The sequence below is a fragment of the Anolis sagrei genome, chromosome 12 (assembly GCF_037176765.1).
Source record: "Anolis sagrei isolate rAnoSag1 chromosome 12, rAnoSag1.mat, whole genome shotgun sequence".
NCBI classification, from domain to species: Eukaryota; Metazoa; Chordata; class Lepidosauria; order Squamata; family Dactyloidae; genus Anolis; species Anolis sagrei.
In genome coordinates, this window is record NC_090032.1 from 9,919,012 (window position 1) to 9,942,324 (window position 23,313).

Below are 23,313 nucleotides of genomic sequence, written 5' to 3' on the forward strand. Positions count from 1 at the left end.
ATTAATTAATTAATTAATAATAATATTTCACATAGTACATTTAAATAAAATATAATGGTAATATTAATTAAATAACAATAATAATATTTTATTTATAGCCCACATAGTACATTTAAATAAACTTTATTTATAACCCACATAATAGATTTAAATTAAATATGATGATAGTATCAATGAATTAAATAATAATCATCAACTTTTAAAATTAAATATAATGATAACATTAAATAAATCAATAATAGACCTTATTTATAATATATTTAAATTAAATATACTGATAATAAATAATAATAGTAAATGTTATTTATAAGCCACACAATATACTTAAATTAAATATACTGATAATATTAATTAAATAATAATAATGAACTTTGTTTGTAACCCACATCATATATTTAAATTAAATATAATAATAATAATAATAATAAAATACATTATTTATAACACACATAATATATTCAAATTAAATATAATAATATTAAATAATAATATTGTATTTATAGCCCACATAGTACATTTAAATAAAATATAATAGTAATATTAATAATAAGCTTTATTTATTATCCACATCATATATTTAAATTAAATAGAATGATAATATTAATAAAATGATAATAAACTCTATAACACACATAAATATATTTAAATTAAATATAATAATATTAAATAATAATATTTTATTTATAACCCACATAACATATTAAATATAATGATAATAATTAAATAATAATAAACTTTATTTATAAGCCACATAATATATTTTAAAAAATAATGATAATATTAAATAAGAATAATAATTTATGTATAACCCACATAATATATTTAAATTAAATATAATAATAAAATAATAATAATGATAAAACTTTATTTATAAGCTGCATCATATATTTTAAAAAATAATGATAATATTAAATAATACCAATAAATTTATGTATAACCCACATAATATATTTACATTAAATATAATAATAATAATAATAATGATAATAAACTTTATTTATAACCCACTATATCCAACAACAACAACAAATCTTGCAGATATTCAATGCTGTAAATAAATAAATAAACAGCAGAACAACCAAACAAATACTCAAGCGATTGAGTAAAACATGCTCAGTCCAGATAATTGTTATTTAATAAGATAGATAGATAGATAGATAGATTCGCCCTTAGGCCATATCACCAAACAAACAACAAAGCTTGATACAACTTAATAAAACTCTTGTGTACTAAGTCCAATAAGACACTTATAATAATACAATCAATAAGTATGATTGAAATTGAATATATACATCTTATTGCCACATATGTGGGGCCGATCGGGGTAAATCGTAAGGGGGGAAATAGAAAATAATACTATTTAAATGAAATAATATTTATTTATTTAATAATATTAATAATTGAATATTGCGTGCTTGCCTATGGGGGCAGGTATGGGCAAATAAGGTTGAAAAGCATCCTCTCCTTTGAAAGAATGGGCCAAATGGGTCTTGCATGGAAATCCTAAAACATAAAAGGGAGAAAAATGTGCCGAGGGGCAATTTTTCGAAGGGGAAGAGGAGGAGGAGGAGGAGAGAGCAAAGGTTTTCCCATTCAAGCGGATCCCTGGGAATCTCACATCCCTGGGGCCAGCCATTAAGGTGGGAGGGGGTTGGGAGGGAGAGGAAGTCCCGTTAGCATGGGAAACGTGGGAAAAGACCCACAAGGGCCACCCAATGCAACCCCCTTCTGCTGAGACACCGTCAAAGCCCTCCCGACAGATAACCAGCTGGCCTCTGCTTAAGAACCTCCAGAGAAGGGGAACTCTAGCATCATTATTATCAATTATTATTATTATTATAGGATTCTAAAGTTGGAAGAGACCCTCAAAGGTCATCCAATGCAAACCCCCTTCTGCCGAGACACCGTCAAAGCCCTCCCGACAGATGGCCAGCTGGCCTCTGCTTAAGAACCTCCAGGGAATGGGAGTCCAGCATCATTATTATCAATTATTATTATTATTATTATTATTATTATTATTATTATTATTATAGAATTCTAAAGTTGTAAGAGACTCCCAAGGGCCATCCAATGCAACCCCCTTCTGCTGAGACACCATCAAAGCCCTCCCGACAGATGGCCAAGCGGCCTCTGCTTAAGAACCTCCAGAGAAGGGAAGTCCAGCATTATTATTATCAATTATTATTATTATTATTATTGAATCCTAAAGTTGGAAGAGACCCCCAAGGGTCATCCAATGCAAACCCCCTTCTGTTGAGACACCGTCAAAGCCCTCCCAACAGATGACCAGCTGGCCTCTGCTTAAGAACCTCCAGAGAAGGGGAACTCTAGCATCATTATTATCAATTATTATTATTATTATAGGATTCTAAAGTTGGAAGAGACCCTCAAAGGTCATCCAATGCAAACCCCCTTCTGCCGAGACACCGTCAAAGCCCTCCCGACAGATGGCCAGGCAGCCTTTGCTTAAGAACCTCCAGAGAAGGGGACTCCAGCGTCATTATTATCAAAGATTATTATTATTATTATTATTATTATTATTATTAGTGTTATTATTGTTATTATTGATTCCTAAAGTTGTAAGAGACCCCTAAGGGTCATCCAATGCAACCCCCTTCTGCTGAGACACCGTTAAAGCCCTCCTGACAGATGGCCAGCTGGCCTCTGCTTAAGAACCTCCAGAGAAGGGGAACCCAGCATCATTATTATCAATTATTATTATTATTATTATTATTATTATAGAATTCTAAAGTTGGAAGAGACCCTCAAAGGTTATCCAATGCAACCCTCTTCTGCTGAGACATTGTCAAAGCCCTCCCGACAGATGGCCAGCCGGCCTCTGCTTAAGAACTTCCAGAGAAGGGGAGTCCAGCATCATTATTATCAATTATTATTATTATTATAAAATTCTAAAGTTGTAAGAGACTCCTAAGGGCCATCCAATGCAACCCCCTTCTGCTGAGACACCATCAAAGCCCTCCTGACGGATGGCCATAGAATCATAGAATAGAATCAAAGAGTTGGAAGAGACCTCATGGGCCATCCAGTCCAACCCCAATCTGCCAAGAAGCAGGAATATTGCATTCAAATCACCCCTGACAGATGGCCATCCAGCCTCTGCTTAAAAGCTTCCAAAGAAGGAGCCTCCACCACACTCCGGGGCAGAGAGTTCCACTGCTGAACGGCTCTCACAGTCAGGAAATTCTTCCTAATGTTCAGATGGAATCTTTTCAGCCAGCCTCTGCTTAAGAACTTCCAGAGAAGGGGAGTCCAGCATCATTATTATCAAAGATTATTATTAATATGATAGAATCCTAAAGTTCTTAGAGACCCCTAAGGTCCATCAATGCAAACCCCCTTTTGATGAACACCATCAAACTGAGAAACTCCGAAGGCGGAAAGACACCATCAAAGCCCTCCCGACAGATGGCCATCCATTGAGGAACCCCTGGTGGTGCAATGGGTTAAACCCTTATGCTGGCAGGACTGCTGTTCGAAAGATTGGCAGTTCAAATCCAGAGAGAGGGGTGAGCTCCCATCTGTTAGCTCCAGCTTCCCAAGTGGGGATATGAGAGAAGCATCCCACGGGATCATAAAACATCAATTGAACCACATTATATGGTCGGTATAGACCTATATAATGTAGCTGAATTGGTGCAGGCAGGACTGCTGACCGAAATGCTGGCACTTCAAATCTGGAGAGTGGGGTGAGCTCCAATCTGTCAACTCCAGCATCGCATGTGGGGGCGTGAGAGAAGCCTCCCACAGAATGGTAAAACATCCATTGAATTGCATTATAGGGTCAGTGTAGACCATAATATAGCTGAACTGCGTTGAACTGCATTATATGGTCAGTATAGACTCATATAATGAAGTTTAACTGCATTATACGGTCAGTATAGACATACATAATGCAACTGAACTGCATTAGATGGTCAGTGTAGACCCATATAATGGAGTTGGATGCATTGAACCACATTATATGGTCAGTATAGACCTATATAATGTAGCTGAATGCATTCAACCACATTATATGGTCAGTATAGACCTATATAATGTAGCTGAATTGCATTGAACTGCACTATATGGTCAGTGTAGACTTATATAATGCAATTGAATGCATTGAACCACATTATATGGTCAGTGTAGACCTATATAATATAGCTGAAGTGCATTGAACGGCATTATATGGTCAGTGTAGACTCAAATAATGTTTAACTGCATTATACAGTCATTATAGATGTATATAATGCAACTGAACTGCATTATATGGTCAGTGTAGACCCATATAATGCAGTTGGATGCATTGAACCACATTATATGGTCAGTGTAGACCTATATAATGTAGCTGAACTATATTATATGGTCAGTGGACTCATATAATGAAGTTTAACTGCATTATATGGTCAATATAGATACATATAATGCAATTATATGGGTCAGTATAGATCCGTATAATGCAGTTGAATACATCAAACCACATTATATGGTCAGTTGGAGGAAGAGGAAGGCCCATTAGCATGGGAAATGTTGGAAGAGACCCACAAGGGCCATCCCATGCAACTCCCTTCTGCTAAGACACCATCAAAGCCCTCCCGACAGATGGTCATCCAGCCTCTGCTTAAAAACATCCAGAGAAGGAGATCCTGGCTGTTAGGAAGTTCTTTCTAATGTTTAGTTGGGATAACTTTCCCTGCCATAGGAATTCATTACTCTGGATCCTAATCTATAGGTGACGCTGGGCTCGGAGTCTATTTTTTGCCTTTCTCAGCGAACATGGCAGGGGGCCTGTAATTAGTCATTAATGATCGCGGGAGAGGTTTCGGTCAGAGACGGCAAGCTGAAGAAGAGCTTTGGAGAGGAAGTGCCATCATCTTAGATAGTCTTCCCGACACATTCATTGTGTTGCCGAAGGCTTTGATGTGTTGCTGTGAGATTTCCGGGCTGTCTGGCCATGTTCCAGAAGCATTCTCTCCTGACGTTTCACCCGCATCTATGGCAGGCATCCTCAGAGGTTGTGAGGTCTGTTGGAAACTAGGCAAGTGGGGTTTATATATCTGTGGAATAATATTCAGGATGGGAGAGAGAGGCATGTGCGAGTGTTGCAATTAGCCAGCTTGATTAGCATTGAATGGCCTTGCAGCTAAGTAGACTGACTACTTCCTACCTGGGGGAATCCTTTGTTGGGAGGTGTGTGTTGGAGGCAAGCGTGAATGTTGTCATTGGCAACCTTGGTTAGCATTAAATGGCCTTGCAGCTTCAAAGCCTGACTACTTCCTGCCTGTGGGAATCCTTTGTTGGGAGGTATTGCGCTGGAGGCAGTTGTGAATGTTGCCATTGGCCAGCTTGATTAGCATTGAATGGCCTTGCAGCTTCAAAGCCTGGCTGCTTCCTGCCTGGGGGAATCATTTGTTGGGATGTGTTGTGTTGGAGGCAATTGTGAATGTTGCCATTGGCCAGCTTGATTAGCATTGAATGGCCTTGCAGCTTCAAAGCCTGGCTGCTTCCTGCCTGGGGAATCCTTTATTGGGAGGAGTTGTGTTAAAGGCAGGTGTGAATGTTTCCATTGGCCAGCTTGATTAGCATTGAATGCCCTTGCAGCTTCAAAGCCTGGTTGGTTCCTGCCTGAGGGAATCCTTTGTTGGAAGGTGTTGTGTTGGAGGCAAGTGTGAATGTTGCTGTTGGCCAGCTTGATTAGCATTGAATGGCATTGCAGCTTCAAAGCCTGGCTACTTCCTGCCTGTGGGTATCCTTTGTTGGGAGGTATTGTGCTGGAGGCAATTGTGAATGTTGGCATTGGCCAGCTTGATTAGCATTGAATGGCCTTGCAGCTTCAAAGCCTGGAGGAATCCTTTGTTGGGAGGTGTTGTGTGGGAGGCAATTGTGAATGTTGCCATTGGCCAGCTTGATTAGCACTGAATGGCCTTGCAGCTTCAAAGCCTGGCTGCTTCCTGCCTGGGGAATCCTTTGTTGGAAGGTGTTGGAGGCAAGTGTGAATGTTGCCATTGGCCAGCTTGGTTAGCACTGAATGGCTTTGCAGCTTCAAAGCCCGGAGGAATCCTTTGATGGAAGGTGTTGTGTTGGAGGCAAGTGTGAATGTTGGCATTGGCCGGCTTGATTAGCATTGAATGGCCTTGCAGCTTCAAAGCCTGGCTACTTCCTGCCTGGGGGAATCCTTTATTGGGAGGTGTTGTGTTGGAGGCAAGTGTGAATGTTGCCATTGGCCAGCTTGATTAGCATTGAATGGCCTTGCAGCTTCAAAGCCTGGAGGAATTCTTTGTTGGGAGGTGTTGTGTTGGAGGCAAGTGTGAATGTTACCATTGGCCAACTTGATTAGCATTGAATGGCCTTGCAGTTTCAAAGCCTGGCTGCTTCTTGCCTGGGGGAATCCTTTGTTGGGAGGTGTTGTGTTGGAGGCAAGTGTGAATGTTGCCATTGGCCACCTTGATTAGCATTGAATGGCCTTGCAGCTTCAAAGCCTGGCTACTTCCTGCCTGGGGGGAATCCTTTATTGGGAGGTGTTGTGTTGGAGGCAAGTGTGAATGTTGCCATTGGCCAGCTTGATTAGCATTGAATGGCCTTGCAGCTTCAAAGCCTGGAGGAATTCTTTGTTGGGAGGTGTTGTGTTGGAGGCAAGTGTGAATGTTACCATTGGCCAGCTTTATTAGCACTGAATGGCCTTGCAGCTTCAAAGCCTGGCTTCTTCCTGCCTGGGGGAATCTTTTTTTGGGAGGTGTTGTGTTGGAGGCAAGTGTGAATGTTGCAGTTGGCCAGATTGATTAGCATTGAATGGCCTTGCAGCTTCAAAGTCTGGAGGAATCCTTTGTTGGGAGGTGTTGTGTTGGAGGCAAGTGTGAATGTTGCAATTGGCCAGCTTGATTAGTATAGAATGGCCTTGCAGCTTCAAAGCCTGGCTACTTCCTGCCTGGAGGAATCCTTTGTTGGGAGGTATTGTGTTGGAGGCAAGTGAGAATGTTGCCATTGGCCATCTTGATTAGCATTGAATGGCCTTGCAGCTTCAAAGCCTGGCTACTTCCTGCCTGGAGGGTGCCCATGCCTGTTATATAGGGTACATATTTATTTATTTACGACACTTATATGCCACCCTTCTCACCCCAAAGGGGACTCAAAGCGTCTTTATATATACATGTACCTTCCAAACACAAAAAGGTTGTTATCTTTTAAGTTTGCCGCTTGTCTCGCAACTCTTAAAGGTGTCAGACTTCTATCTGATGGCCCAATGGAGGTCTTTTGGAGTTTCTCAGTTTGCCAATTTGGCCAGTGAATGGGGGAAACATCGGCTTGGCACACAACCGAGTTTGAGTTCAGCTTTGGACCAGGGCATTTACCAATACGAAAGAGTGCCTCTGAGAACGTGCAGAGTGCCACTTTCAGGACTGTCGGCATTGCGGCTCCTCGCCTCTCTGATCGCAGCGGCTCGGGCACGGAACGTTTCCTTTTAATTAAAACGCCAAAGGATTCACGTGTTCGGCAGGCTTCAAATGCTTTCCCGGTTGACACCAGGCGCCGGGATGGGAATCAAAGTGCAAATGCACTTTGTGCAAAGGCGGCTTTTTAGGAACGGGTTGGGCACAAAGTGGCGCCTCCCTTTTGCTGTCTGAACACTTTTAGTTTTTCCTACAGGAAATTGCAAAAGTAATGGATCGTGTTTTCTGCTGCGCGTTAAGAACCCTGTTAGATCAAACCAGAAACTCATATACCCATCACTCTGTACCCGAAATGGCCTTAGATGGGTCTACACAAGGCATTGGGAAACTCCGGCCCTCCAGGTGTTTTGGACTGCAACTCCCACAATTCCTAACAGCCGGTAGGCTGTTAGGAATTGTCGGAGTTGCAGTCCAAAACACCTGGAGGGCCAAAGTTTGCCCATGCCTGGTCTACACTGCCCACAAGGCCATATAATGCAGTTGAATGTGCTGAACCGCATTATATGGCCAGTATAGACCCATATAATGCAGCTGAAGGTATTGAATTGCATGATATGGTCCGTGTAGACTCATATAATGCAGTCCAACTGCATTATATGGTCAGTGTAAACCCTACAATGCAGTTGAATGTATTGAACCACATTATGATGTCAGTGTAGAGCCATATAATGCAGTGGAATGCATTGAACTGAATTATATGGTCAGCGTAGACCCAAATAATACAGTTGAATGCACTGAACCACATTATATGGTCATGGTAGACCCAAATAATACAGTTGAATGCATTGAATCGCATTATATGGTCAGTGTAGACCCATATAATGCAGTTGAATGCATTGAATCACATTATATGGTCAGTGTAGACCTGTATAATGCAGTTGATGCACTGAACCACATTATATGATCAATGTAGATCCATATAATGCAGTTGAACTGCATTAGACGCTTAGTGTAGAACCTACAATTCAGTTGAATGCATTGAACCACATTATTTGGTCAGTGGAGACCCATATAATGCAGATGAATGAATTGAACTGGATTATATCATCAGTATAGACCCATATAATGCAATTGAATGCATTGAATCACATTATATGGTCAGTGGAGACCCATATAATGCAGATGAACATCATTGAACTGCATTATATGGTCAGTGTAGATACAGATAATGCAGTTGAATGTGCTGAACTGCATTATATGGTCAGTGTAGAGCCATATAATACAGTTGAATGCAGTGAATCGCATTATATGGTCAGTGTAGACCCAAATAATACAGTTGAATGCATGTAGATCCATATAATGCAGTTGAACTGCATTATACGCTTAGTGTAGACTCTACAATTCAGTTGAATGCATTGAACCACATTATTTGGTCAGTGGAGATCCATATAATACAGATGAATGCATTGAACTGGATTATATCATCAGTGTAGACCTATATAATGCAGTTGAACTGCGTTGAACTGAATTATATAATCAGTGTAGACCCATATAATGCAGATGAACATCATTGAACTGCATTATATGGTCAGTGGAGACCCATATAATGCAGTTGAATGCATTGAATCGCATTATATGGTTGATGTAGACCCAAATAATGTAGTTGAATTGCATTGATTGCATTGTATGGTCAGTGCAGACTCACATAATGAAGATTAACTGTATTATACGGTCAGTATAGACGCATCTAATGCAGTTGAATTGCGCTGATATGCATTATAAGGTCAGCGTCAACCCACACAATGCCGTTCGAACTGTATTCTAAGGCAGTGTAGAGTCCACCCTTTGCCTCTTTGCTGCTCTTTTGGCCCACAGCTCCCAGCATCCCCCAGCAAACAGGCCAATATGGGGATTCTGGGCGCGATAGTCCTCCTCTTCCCAAAGCAGAGTTCTTGGAAGTGCTGGGCATGGGAGAAGTTGCCTTGGGCACAGCCTCGGAAATGCTGAGCTGTTCCTTCCCTTTGCAACGGAGCCAGGAAAGAACGGGAAGTCGGGCGGAGGATGCTCCCTGGATTGGTTTGGGAGGGTTGCGCCAGGGTGCCCTTCCCCGCGGCGGGTGACAGGCGCTGGAATGGTGGCGCCGTCCCCGGAAACGCTTAATTAACTCCTTGGGCTGGGTCCCACTTTCCAGTAACATCCCGGGGAACCGGTTCTGAGCTGTTTACTTGCCATTGCAGGCTGGCGTTGGCTGGGAGGAGAGGACCCCAGGAAATGTGCCAACGGAGGCCCTTCCTGAGGACCGGCCTCTTATCAAGACCAATTGGTTCTTGAGGATGGCTTTCCTGTTCGATCGATCCGGAGGAGATTTGCTCATCTCGCTTTGATAAATAAAACGTTAGGGAGACTTGCCAATTCTCCATTACTGAGGCGGTTTGGCTTTGTACTCTAGAAGACACTCTCTAAAGAGATCTTTTAGATCAGTGTTTCTCAACCTGGGGGTCGGGACCCCTGTGGGGGTCATGAGGGGGTGTCAGCGGGGTCACCAAAGACCATCAGAATACATAGTATTTTCTGTTGTCATGGGGGTTCTGTGTGGGAAGTCTGGCTAATTCTATCATTGGTGGGGTTCAGAATGCTCTTTGATTGTAGGTGAACTATAAATCCCAGCAACTACAACTCCCAAATGGCAAGGTCTATTTTCCCCAAACTCCACCAGAGTCCACATTTGAACATATTGAGTGTTCATGCTAAGTTTGGTCCAGATTTATCATTGTTTGAGTCCATAGCGCTCTCTGGATTTAGGTGAACTACAACTCCCAAACTCAAGGTCAATGCCCACCAAACCCTTCCAGTATTTTCTGTTGGTCATGGGAGTTATGTGTGCCAAGATTGGTTCAATTCCATTGTTGGTGGAGTTCAGATGCCTTTTGATTGTAGGTAAACTATAAATTCCATCAACTACAATTCTCAAATGACGAAATCAATCCTCCCCGCAACCCCATCAGTATTCAAATTTGGGTGTATCGAGTATTTGTGTCAAATTTGGTCCAGTGTATGAAAATACATCCTGCATATCAGATACTTATGTGACAATTCATAACAGTAGAAAAATTACAGTTATGCAGTAGCAACAAAAATAATTTTATGGTTGGGGGTCACCACAACATCAGGAACTATATTAAGGGGTTGCGGCATTAGAAAGGTTGAGAAACACAGTTTTAGATATATGTGGTGGTTTGGAGAATCATAATTCAAGTCCTGAAGCAAATATTCTGCCTTGGCTGGATGGCCATCTGTTGGGAGGGCTTTGTTGGTGTCTTCCTGCATGGTCTTTAGGGTTCCCTAGTGGAATATAACCTGCCATCAAGACTGGTGTAGTCTCCTTCTCTGGAGGTTCTTATGCAGAGGCTCTGGCCATCTGTCGGGAAGGTTTTGACGGTGTCTTCCTGTGTAGAAGGAGGTTGGGCTGGATGGCCTTTAGGGTTCCCTCGTGGAATACAAACTGCCTTCAAGTCTGGTGTAGTCTCCTCCTCAGGAGGTTCTTAAGCAAAGGCTGGATGGCCATCTGTCGGGAGGGTTTTGATGGTGTCTTCCTGTGTAGAAGGAGGTTGGGCTGGAAGGCCTTTAGGGTTATCTAGTGGAATATCTAGTGGTTATCTAGTGGTATCTAGTGGAAAACTGCCTTCAAGTCTGGTGTAGTCTCCTTCTCTGGAGGTTCTTAAGCAAAGGTTGGATGGCCATCTGTCGGGAGGGCTTTGATGGTGTCATCCTGCATAGCAGGGGGTTGGACTGGATGGCCTTTAGGGTTCTCTAGTGGAAAATAAACCGCCTTGGAAACCAGTGAAGTCTTGTTCTTTGGAAGTTTTTAATCAAAGACTGGGTGGCCATCTGTTGTGACGGCTTGGATGGTGTCTTCCTGCATGACACAGTAGGGTTGGACTGGATGGTCTTTAGGGCTCCCTAGTGGAATATAAACTGCCTTCAAGTCTGGTGTAGTCTCCTTCTCTGGAGGTTCTTAAGCAAAGGCTGGATGGCCATCTGTTGGGAGGGCTTTGATGGTGTCGTCCTGCATAGCAGAGGGTTGGACTGGATGGCCTTTAGGGTTCTCTAGTGGAATGTAAACTGCCTTGGAAACCAGTGAAGTCTTGTTCTTTTGAGGTTTTTAATCAAAGACTGGATGGCCATCTGTTGGGAGGGCTTGGATAGTGTCTTCCTGCATGATAGAATAGGGTTGGACTGCATGGTCTCTAGGGTTCCCTAGTGGAATACATATTGCCTTCAAGACTACTGTAGTCTCCTTCTCAAGTGCTTCTTAAGCAGAGGCTGGATGACCATCTGTCGGGAGGGCTTTGATGGTGTCTTCATATGTAGCAGGGGGTTGGACTGGATGGTCTTTAGGGTTCTCTAGTGGAATATAAACTGCCCTCGAGACTGGTGTAGGTTCCTTCTCAGGAGGTTCTTGAGCAGAGGCTGGATGGTCATCTGTTACGAGGGCTTTGACGGTGTCTTCCTATGTAGCAGGAGGTTGGACTGGATGGTCTTTAGGGTTCCCTAGTGGAATATAAACTGCCCTCGAGACTGGTGTAGGTTCCTTCTCAGGAGGTTCTTGAGCAGAGGCTGGATGGTCATCTGTTACGAGGGCTTTGACGGTGTCTTCCTATGTAGCAGGGGGTTGGACTGGATGGTCTTTAGGGTTCTCTAGTGGAATATAAACTGCCCTCGAGACTGGTGTAGGTTCCTTCTCAGGAGGTTCTTGAGCAGAGGCTGGATGGTCATCTGTTACGAGGGCTTTGACGGTGTCTTCCTATGTAGCAGGAGGTTGGACTGGATGGTCTTTAGGGTTCCCTAGTGGAATATAAACTGCCCTCGAGACTGGTGTAGGTTCCTTCTCAGGAGATTCTTAAGCAGAGCCTGGATGGCCATCTGTTGGGAGGGCTTTGATGGTATCTCTCTGTGTAACAGGAGATTGAACTGGATGGCCTTAGGGTTCTCTAGTGGAAAATAAACTGCCTTGAAGGTCTGGTGTAATCTCCTTCTCAGGAGGTTCTTAAGCAGAGGCTGGATGGCCATCTGTTGGGAAGGCTTTGATTGTGTCTTCCTATGTAGCAGGGGGTTGGACTGGATGGTCTTTAGGGTTCCCTAGTGGAATATAAACTGCCTTGGAAACCGGTGAAGTCTTGTTCTTCGGATGCTTTTGATCAGAGACTGGATGGCCATCTGTCGGGAGAGCTTGGATGGTGTTTTCCTGTGTGATAAGGAGTTGGGCTGGATGGTCCTTAGGTTCTCTTCCAACTCTATATTTCTATGAATCCTACTTTGGTTTTCTGTCTAGGTCTTGAGAATCCAAACAAAGCAACCTATCGATGGGAGAATGGTCAATAATATATCTTGTAGGAGGTTAGACTAGATGACCTTTAGGGTTTTCGACCAATTCTACCCCTCTTGTTTTCCCCTCCCTGTAGTTTCCTTGGGGGGCTATGCCCTGTGGAAAGATCCAGAGCCTTCCGTGGCCGAGCCTCCGTCCTACCCGATGCCCTTGGACATGACGATACGGAACACGGTCTACACGGCCGCCCAGCCGCATTGCGCAGCTCAGATCCCAAGCGGGACGCAGCAGGATGTGGAGTCCCTCTTCCTACGGCCCAAGATGAAGGTAAGGATACGGGATGGCTCTGCTAGGAAGGTAATGGCACTCCATGCTGACCACATGACCTTGGAGGTGTCTACGGACAACGCCGGCTCTTTGGCCTAGAAATGGAGATGAGCACCAACCCCTAGAGTTGGACACGACTGGGAAAGCCTTGACCATGGATGATGCTGATGTGCTGCTGCCCTTCTCTGCAGGTGACCCAAGGAGATGCGCCCGGAGAGCAGTTCTCCTGCCCGTATTGCCAGAAGGGCTTCTCCTACCAGCGCATGCTGAACCGCCACCTGAAATGCCACAGCCAGGTGAAGCGCCACCTTTGCCCTTACTGCAACAAAGGCTTCAACGACACCTTTGACCTCAAGCGCCACGTCCGGACGCACACAGGTAAGTCTCATTGGAAACAGCAACCTTCTACAAACTTCCTAATTCAGATTGCTCACTATATTGTATGTATGTTTTGATATGTAGTTTTCCCTTAACTCTAAGTTGTTTGAGGTTGTGGGCGGGACTACAGACCATGTGACTAGATCTGGGACTACTCAGACTGAGACTCCGTTTTAGAATCTGAGACTATTCAGACTGAGACTCTGTTTTAGAATCTGGGACTATTCAGACTGAGACTCCGTTTTAGAATCTGGGACTACTCAGACTGAGACTTCGTTTTAGAATCTGGGACTATTCAGACTGAGACTCCGTTTTAGAATCTGGGACTACTCAGACCGAGACTCCATTTTAGAATCTGGGACTACGTTTTAGAGACTACGTTTTAGAGACTCCGTTTTAGAGACTACGTTTTAGGGACTCCGTTTTAGAGACTCTGTTTTAGAATCTGGGACTATTCAAACTGAGACTCCGTTTTAGAATCTGGGACTATTCAGACTGAGACTCAGTTTTAGAATCTGGGACTACTCAGACTGAGACTCCGTTTTAGAATCTGGGACTATTCAGACTGAGACTCCGTTTTAGAATCTGGGACTATTCAGACTGAGACTCCGTTTTAGAATCTGGGACTATTCAGACTGAGACTCCGTTTTAGAATCTGGGACTATTCAGACTGAGACTCCGTTTTAGAATCTGGGACTATTCAGACTGAGACTCCATTTTAGAATCTGGGACTACTCAGACCGAGACTCCGTTTTAGAATCTGGGACTACGTTTTAGAGACTACGTTTTAGAGACTCTGTTTTAGAGACTACGTTTTAGAGACTCCGTTTTAGAATCTGGGACTATTCAGACTGAGACTCCGTTTTAGAATCTGGGACTATTCAGACTGAGACTCCATTTTAGAATCTGGGACTACTCAGACTGAGACTCCATTTTAGAATCTGGGACTACGACCGAGACTCCGTTTTAGAATCTGGGACTATTCAGACTGAGACTCCGTTTTAGAATCTGGGACTACTCAGACTGAGACTCCGTTTTAGAATCAGGGACTATTCAGACTGAGACTCCGTTTTAGAATCTGGGACTATTCAGACTGAGACTCCATTTTAGAATCTGGGACTACTGAGACTCCGTTTTAGAATCTGGGACTATTCAGACTGAGACTCCGTTTTAGAATCTGAGACTATTCAGACTGAGACTCTGTTTTAGAATCTGGGACTATTCAGACTGAGACTCCGTTTTAGAATCTGGGACTACTCAGACTGAGACTCCGTTTTAGAATCTGGGACTATTCAGACTGAGACTTCATTTTAGAATCTGGGACTACTCAGACCGAGACTCCGTTTTAGAATCTGGGACTACGTTTTAGAGACTACGTTTTAGGGACTCCATTTTAGAATCTGGGACTATTCAGACTGAGACTCCGTTTTAGAATCTGGGACTATTCAGACTGAGACTCCATTTTAGAATCTGGGACTATTCAGACTGAGACTCAGTTTTAGAATCTGGGACTACTCAGACTGAGACTCCGTTTTAGAATCTGGGGCTATTCAGACTGAGACTCCGTTTTAGAATCTGGGATTACTCAGACTGAGACTCCGTTTTAGAATCAGGGACTATTCAGACTGAGACTCCATTTTAGAATCAGGGACTATTGAGACTGAGACTCCGTTTTAGAATCTGGGACTACTCAGACTGAGACTCCGTTTTAGAATCTGGGATTACTCAGACTGAGACTCCGTTTTAGAATCTGGGACTATTCAGACTGAGACTCCGTTTTAGAATCTGGGACTATTCAGACTGAGACTCCATTTTAGAATCTGGGACTACTGAGACTCCGTTTTAGAATCTGGAACTATTCAGACTGAGACTCCGTGTGCATGGATTCTAGGTAATGGAGAGCTGAATCTCACCCCTTTCTCTCCCTCTCGCCAGGTGTGCGGCCCTACAAGTGCGACCTCTGTGACAAGGCCTTCACCCAGCGCTGCTCCTTGGAGTCCCACCTGAAGAAGATCCACGGGGTGCAGCAGAGCTACGCCTACAAGGAGCGCCGGGCCAAGCTGTACGTCTGCGAGGACTGCGGCTCCACCGCCGACAGCCAGGAGGGCCACCTTCAGCACCTGCAGGAGCGCCATCCCGACAGCCCTCTGCTGCGCAAGGCCTCACGTAAGGCCTCTCCTTCGCTCCACGGCACGGCCGAGCCGGGCCCCCTCACGCTGCTGCAAGGGGCAGGCTGCCTCTGAAAGTGCGGTGTGTGTTTTGGAGGGTCTTAACATGGGTCTTCCCACCGAAGGCCTGCCATTGATCCACCTCCAGGGTATTTTCAGAGTTCAATATGACCCTCCAAGCCCATGGGATGAATGGAAAACGCAATGCAAATAAATGGATTTTTGCATGGACCAGCTCATTGGAGAGCTAGGATCTGAGTTCCAGTCTGGCCCAGTTCTTTAAAGCGTTCAGCATCAAGCCTTCATCCCTTTTTCTTGGAATCCACCCTCACAGCTCAGGGATTTTTAGTATTCAACACAGCCCTCCAAGCCAATGGGACAAATGGCAAACACAATGCAAACAAATGGACTTCTTGCATGGACCCAGCTCATTGGAGAGCTAGGATCTGAGTTCCATTCTGGCCCAGTTCCTTAAAGTGTTCAGGATCAAGTCTCCATCTTTTTCTCTTGGCTCCAAGACATTGGAACAATTGGCAAGCACAATGTAAACAAATAGATTTTTCTTGCATGAACAAGCTCGTTGGAGAGCTAGCATCTGAGTTCCAGTCTGGCCCAGTTCCTTAAAGTGTTCAGCATCAAGCCTCCATCATTTTCTCTTGGCATCCATCCTCACAGCTCAGGGATTTTTAGTATTCAACACAGTTTTCCAAGCCAATGGGACAAATGGCAAACACAATGCAAACAAATGGACTTCTTGAACAGACCCAGCTCGTTGGAGAGCTAGGATCTGAGTTCCAGTCTGGCCCAGTTCTTTAAAGTGTTCAGCATCAAGTCTTCACACCTTTCGCTAGGAATCCATCCTCACAGCTCAGGGATTTTTAGGATTCAACACAGCTCTCCAAGCCAATGGGACAAATGGCAAACACAATGCAAACAAATGGACTTCTTGAACAGACCTAGCTCGTTGGAGAGCTAGGATCTGAGTTCCAGTCTGGCCCAGTTCCTTAAAGCATTCAGGATCAAGCCATCATCCCCTTTTCTTGGAATCCACCCTCACAGCTCAGGGATTTTTAGGATTCAACACAGCCCTCCAAGCCAATCGGACAAATGGCAAACACAATGCAAAAAAATGGACTTCTTGCACGGACCCAGCTTGTTGGAGAGCTAGGATCTGAGTTCCAGTCTGGCCCAGTTCCTTAAAGTGTTCAGGATCAAGTCTCCATCCTTTTCTCTTGGCTCCAAGACAATGGAACAATTGACAAGCACAATGTAAACAAATAGATTTTTCTTGCATGAACACTGCTCGTTGGAGAGCTAGGATCTGAGTTCCAGTCTGGCCCAGTTTCTTAAAGTGTTCAGGATCAAGCCTCCATCCTTTTCTTTTGGCATCCATCCCCACAACTCAGGGATTGAACACAGCCCTCCAAGACAATGGGACAAACACAATGTAAACAAATTGGTTTCTTGCATGGACGCAGCTTGTTGGAGAGCTAGGATCTGACTTCCAGTCTGGACTCAGTTCCTTAAAGTGTTTAAGGATCTGACATCCATGCCTTTCTCTTGGCAAAGATATCCATCTTCCCAATTCAGGGATTTTTGGGATTCAACACAGCCCTCCAAGACAATGGGACAGAGGGCATACACAATGTAAACAAATGGATTTATTGCTCATTGGAGAGCTAGGATCTGAGTTCCAGTCTGCACCCAGTTTCTCAAAATGTTCAGGATCTGACATCCATCCTTTTCTCTTAGCTAATATATCTATCCTCCCAACTCAGGGATTTTTGGGATTCAGCACAACCCTCCAAGCCAATGGGACAAATGGCAAACACAATATAGTCAAATGGATTTCTTGCACAGACTCAGCTTGTTGGAGAGCTAGGATCTGAGTTCCAGTCTGGCCCAGTTCCTTAAAGTGTTCAGGATCAAGCCTTCATCCCTTTCTCTTGGAATCCATCCTCACAGCTCAGGGATTTTTAGTATTTAACACAGCTCTCAAATCCAATGGGACAAATGGCAAACACAATGCAAACAAATGGACTTCTTGCACGGACCCAGCTCGTTGGAGAGCTAGGATCTGAGTTCCAGTCTGGCCCAGTTCCTTAAAGTGTTCAGGATCAAGTCTCCATCCTTTTCTCTTGGCTCCAAGACAATGGAACAATTGGCAAGCACAATGTAAACAAATAGTTTTTTCTTGCATGAACACAGCTCGTTGGAGAGCTAGGATCTGAGTTCCAGTCGGCACCCAGTTCCTTACAGTGTTCAGAATATGACATCCATCCCTTTCTCTTGGCAAAGATATCCATCCTCCGAGTCAGGGATTTTGGGGATTCAACACAGACCTCCAAACCGATCGGACGAATAGCAAAAGCAATACAAACAAAGAGGACCAATGGATTTCTTGCATGGACCAAGCTCCTTGGAGAGCTAGAATCTGACTTCCAGCCGGGACCCAGTTCCGTAAAGTGTTCAAGGATCGCCTTCTCATGGCCAAAGTATCCAGGGATTTTCAGAGGTCAATAAGACCCTCCAAAGCAATGGGACAAATGGAAAACACCATGCAAACTAATTGATTTCTTGCATGGACCCAACTCCTTGGAGAGCTAGGATCTGAGTTCCAGTCTGGCCCAGTTGCTTAAAGCAGGAATGGCAAACACCAAGTAAACAAAGCAGATCAATGAATTTCCTTGTATGGACCCAGGTCCCCAGAGAGCCAAAGTCGGTGGGATAATGAAGTTTAAGGCTCAAGGAGGAAAGACTACTTCTTTTCTGATGTCCATCCCCTCCTCTTGGTGAAGAAAAGCTTCTATAATTTAACATGATTTTGATGGTGCTAGTTCTCATGAGCTAAAATCAAGCAAGGAGGCAGCACTAGCCCTTTAAGAGACCATTGTAAATACACGCCAAATTATTTTCCCCTCCCCTACTCTCTTTGTGCCTATGGGGGTATTTTCCCCATCCCTTTAGTGACCCCAAAGGGACCAGATTCCCTTTGATTTGCGGTGCTAAGCAGGGTCAGCCCTGGTTGGGACTTGGATGGGAGTCCGCCAAGTGCAGCGAGCTCTGTTTCAACCATTTCTGATCATTCCTTACCCAGGAAGGCCCCTATGGGCTTCATGGTGCCTTAAAGTCATCAGACACCCTTTGTTTATGTGAGCTAAGCAGGGCCAGCCCTGGTTGGGACTTGGATGGGAGTCCGCCAAGTGCAATGAGCTCTGTTTCAACCATTTCCAATTATACCTAGGAAGGTCCCTATAGACTTCATGGTGCCTTAAAGTCACCAAACACCCTTTGTTTATAGGAGCTAAGCAGGGCCAGCCCTGGTTGGTACCTGGATGGGAGTCCGCCGAGTGCAGTGAGCTCAGTTTCAACCATTTCTGATCATTCCTTACCTAGGAAGGCCCCTGTAGGCTTCATGGTGCCCTAAAGTCACCAAACACCCTTTGCTTATGGGAGCTAAGCAGGGCCAGCCCTGGTTGGTACCTGGATGGGAGTCCGCTGAGTGCAGTGAGCTTACCCAGGAAGGTTCCCATAGGCTTCATGGTGCCCTAAAGTCACCAAAATGCCCTTTTGCTTATGGGAGCTAAGCAGGGCCAGCCCTGGTTGGTACCTGGATGGGAGTCCGCCGAGTGCAGTGAGCTCTGTTTCAACCATTTCGGACCCAGGAATCTCCCTATAGGTTTCATGGTGCCCTAAAGTCACCAAACGCCCTTTGTTTATGTGAGCTAAGCAGTGCCAGCCCTGGTTGGTACCTGTATGGGAGTCCACTGAGTGCAGTGAGCTTACCCAGGAAGGTCTCCATAGGTTTCATGGTGCCCTAAAGTCACCGAAACGCCCTTTGCTTATGGGAGCTAAGCAGGGCCAGCCCTGGTTGGTACCTGGATGGGAGTCCGCCGAGTGCAGTGAGCTTACCCAGGAAGGTCTCCATAGGTTTCATGGTGCCCTAAAGTCACCAAACGCCCTTTGCTTATGGGAACTAAGCAGGGCCAGCCGTGGTTGGGACTTGGATGGGAGTCCGCCAAATGCAGCGAGCTCAGTTTCTACCATTTTTGATCATTCCTTACCTAGGAAGGCCCTTGTAGGCTTCACGGTGCCCTAAAGTCACCAAACACCCTTTGTTTATGTGAGCTAAGCATTGCCACCCTTGGTTGGTACTCGGCGGACTTCCAACCTATGGTACTTCCTGGGTAAGCTCACTGCACTCAGCGGGGTCCGCTGAGTGCAGTGAGCTTACCCAGGAAGGTTCCCATAGGTTTCATGGTGCCCTAAAGTCACCAAACGCCCTTTGTTTACGTGAGCTAAGCAGTGCCAGCCCTGGTTGGTACCTGGATGGGAGTCCGCCGAGTACAGTGAGCTCTGTTTCAACTATTTGGGATAGTTTTTATCCAGGAAGGTCCCTATAGGCTTCATGGTTCCCTAAAATCACCAAAACGCCCTTTGCTTATGGGAGCTAAGCAGAGCCAGCCCTGGTTGGTACCTGGATGGGAGTCCGCCGAGTTCAGTGCACTCTGTTTCAACCATTTCGGATCGTTCTTTACCCAGGAAGGTCCCTATAGGCTTCATGGTGCCCTAAAGTCACCAGACATCCTTTGTTTATGTGAGCTAAACAGGGCCAGTCCTGGTTCAGACTTGGGTGGGAGTCCACCAAGTCGTACCAGTTGCAGCGAGCTCTGTTGCCACCATCCCTGAGCATTCCTTGCCTACGAAATTCAAGCTATTTGAATTTGCACACACACACATTAGGTCTGATCTTTGTCTCTTTCCACCCAATTGCTGCCTTTAAGCAAACCCTATGGAATAACTTTACCAAGAACGATGTTTACATGCATTCCCTCACTTTTGGGAACGCATTGGGTCCTTATGTATGTTGTGATATTGAAACCAAATGTTATGTACAGTGTTTCCAATGCAGTACTGTTTGAGTATTGAGAGTCGTTTCTCGAAACATAGTAAACGATTTCTTACAATAATGGGAAAGCATCACGAAGTGCCTTTGGCTATATAATGCGGTTTGGACTTACGAAAAAGCTGCAAGTTGCTAAGTTATTTAATTTATTTTAATAATTGTAATGTTACTGTTTTTGCGGGGTTGCTGTGAGTTTTCCGAACTGTCTGGCTGTGTTCCGGAAGCATCCTCTCCTGACGTTTCTCCCACATCTACAGCAGGCATCCCCAGAAGTTGTGATGTCTGTTGGAAACTGGGCAAGTGGGGTTTGTATATCTGTGGAATGATGTCCAAGGTGGGAGAAAGAGCTCTTGTCTGCTTGAGGCAAGTGTGAATGTTGCGATTGGTCACCTTGACTAGCATTGAATGGCCTTGCAGCTTCAAAGCCTGGCTGCTTCCTGCCTGACAGAATCCTTTGTTGGGAGGTGTTGTCTGTTGGAGGCAAGTGTGAATGTTGCTATTGGCCACCTTGACTAGCATTGAATAGCCTTGCAGCTTTGAAGCCTGGCTGCTTCCTGCCTGGGGGAATCCTTTGTTGGGAGGTGTTGTCTGTTGGAGGCAAGTGTGAATGTTGCCATTGGCCACCTTGAGTAGCATTGAATGCCCTTGCAACTTCAAAGCCTGGCTGCTTCCTGCCTGGGGGAATCCTTTGTTGGGAGGTGTTGTCTGTTGGAGGCAAGTGTGAATGTTGCGATTGGCCACCTTGACTAGCACTGAATGGCCTTGCAGCTTCAAAGCCTGGCTGCTTCCTGCCTGGGGGAATCCTTTGTTTGGAGGTGTTGTCTGTTGGAGGCAAGTGTGAAAGTTGCCATTGGCCACCTTGACTATCACAATCAAAGCCCTCCCAACAGATTGCCATCCAGCCCCTGCTTAAAAACCTTGAGAAGGAGACCTCATTACCATTATCATTATTATCAAAAGTTATTACAGAATTCTAGAGTTGGAAGGGATCCCAAGGACCATCCAGCCCAACCCCATTCTGTTTTATATATATCTGTTGGGAGTCAAAGCCCTCCCAACAGATGGCCATCCAGCTTTTAAAGAGGAAGGCATCTCTACTGGACCCCCAGGCACTCTATTTCACTAGATTTGGAAGATAACCCTCCCAAAGGCCATCCAGTTCAGCCCCATTCTGTTATATAGGAAAACACAATCAAATCCCTCCCAACAGATGGCCATCCCGCCTCTGCTTAAAAACCTCCAGAAACGGAGACTTTATCACCATTATCATTATGATTATCAAAATTATTATAGAATCCTAGAGTTGGGACCCCAAGGGCCATCCAGTCCAACCTCATTATGTTATATAGGAAGACACAATCAAAGCCCTCCCAACAGATGGCCATCCAGCCTCTAAACAGAGAAGGAATCTCTACTGGACTGCCAGGCAGCCTATATTTCACTAGATTTGTAAGATAAAACCCAGAGGCCACCCAGTCTAACCCTACTGTGCCATGCAGGAAGACACAATCAAAGCCCTCCCAACAGATGGCCACCCAGCCTCTAAACAGGAAGGCATCACTATTGGACTCTCAGGCAGTCTATATTTCACTAAATTTGGAAGATAACTCCTCCAAAGGATATCCAGTCCAACCCTATTGTGCCACGCAGGAAGACACAATCAAAGCCCTCCCAACAGATGGCCGTTCAGCCACTAAACAGAGAAAGAATCTCTACTGGATTTTCAGGCAGCCTATATTTCACTAGATTTGGAAGATAAAACACAAAGCCCACCCAGTTTAACCCTATTGTGCAATGCAGGAAGACACAATCAAAGCCCTCCCAACAGATGGCCACCCAGCCTCTGCTTAAAAGCCCCGAGAAGGAGACTTCATCACCATTATCATTATTATTATTATCAAAAGTTATTACAGTATTCAAGAGGTGGAAGGGACCCCAAGGGCAATCCAGCCCAACCCCATTCTGTTGGAAGACACATCAAAGCCCTCCCAACAGATGGCCATCCAGCCTTTAAACAGGAAGGAATCTCTATTGGACTCCCAGGCAGTCTATATTTCACTAGATTTGGAAGATAAAACCCAGAGGCCATCCAGTCTAACCCTATTGTGCCAATCAAAGCCCTCCCAACAGATGGCCATCCAGCCTCTGCTTAAAAACCAACAGAGCAGGAGATTGGTTGGAAGTTAAGTGTTTATATTCCAAAAAGTGAGTTTTGGAAGTGTAGGAGCCAATGATATTTATACAACCTCAGTTGCCACGAACGGGGCATCCAGACGCTGTGCCGGATTCGGCGTCTTACGGGATACGGGTCCAAACGGATGTTTACGAGGCTGTGAATCTTGTTTACACATTGGGCTTTATGCCTTCGGGAACAAAGCAGGCCTGTGAACTTTTATTGTATTATTATTATTATTATTATTATTATTATGTTATTCATAATCGGGAAACCTTCCATTAACTACAATAAAGTTGTACAAAAAAACCACATCTGCTTGGTGTGTGTTTGTGGTGCATGGAATTCACATTATGGAGATGTTTAGTACACATTAATACACCCAATTACACTCTGCAGAAAGCTTTAATAAGATCTCATGCATCTTTTAAAGCCTTTCAATTGGTTGAGCAAAACTAGTACTATAATATGGATGTTGATGTTTTTTCCACAGCAATTCATTAACTAGCTGAATTTCTGATCTTAAAAAGTTTCAGTTGCTATAATGGCTTTGGCCACTAGAGGGCTCAGTGAGCTCATAGATAACTCACATGTGCTAACAGATTGGTTTAGCTATTATTATTAAAATATCAATGTCAAATTCATGT

At 44.4% G+C, this 23,313-nt stretch overlaps 1 protein-coding gene across 1 annotated transcript in view; it reads left to right on the plus strand.

Moving 5' to 3' along the window:
- OVOL1 (ovo like transcriptional repressor 1) overlaps positions 1–19,730 on the plus strand; it is a 20,752-nt gene extending 1,022 nt beyond the window's left edge. The window contains exons 2-4 of the mRNA XM_060758187.2: positions 12,851–13,041; positions 13,233–13,419; positions 15,355–19,730. Of these exons, the coding sequence (XP_060614170.2) occupies positions 12,851–13,041; positions 13,233–13,419; positions 15,355–15,662 (686 nt within the window). The 3' untranslated portion in view covers positions 15,663–19,730. The remainder of the gene's footprint in view (positions 1–12,850; positions 13,042–13,232; positions 13,420–15,354) is intronic.
- The last annotated feature ends 3,583 nt before the right edge of the window (positions 19,731–23,313 follow it).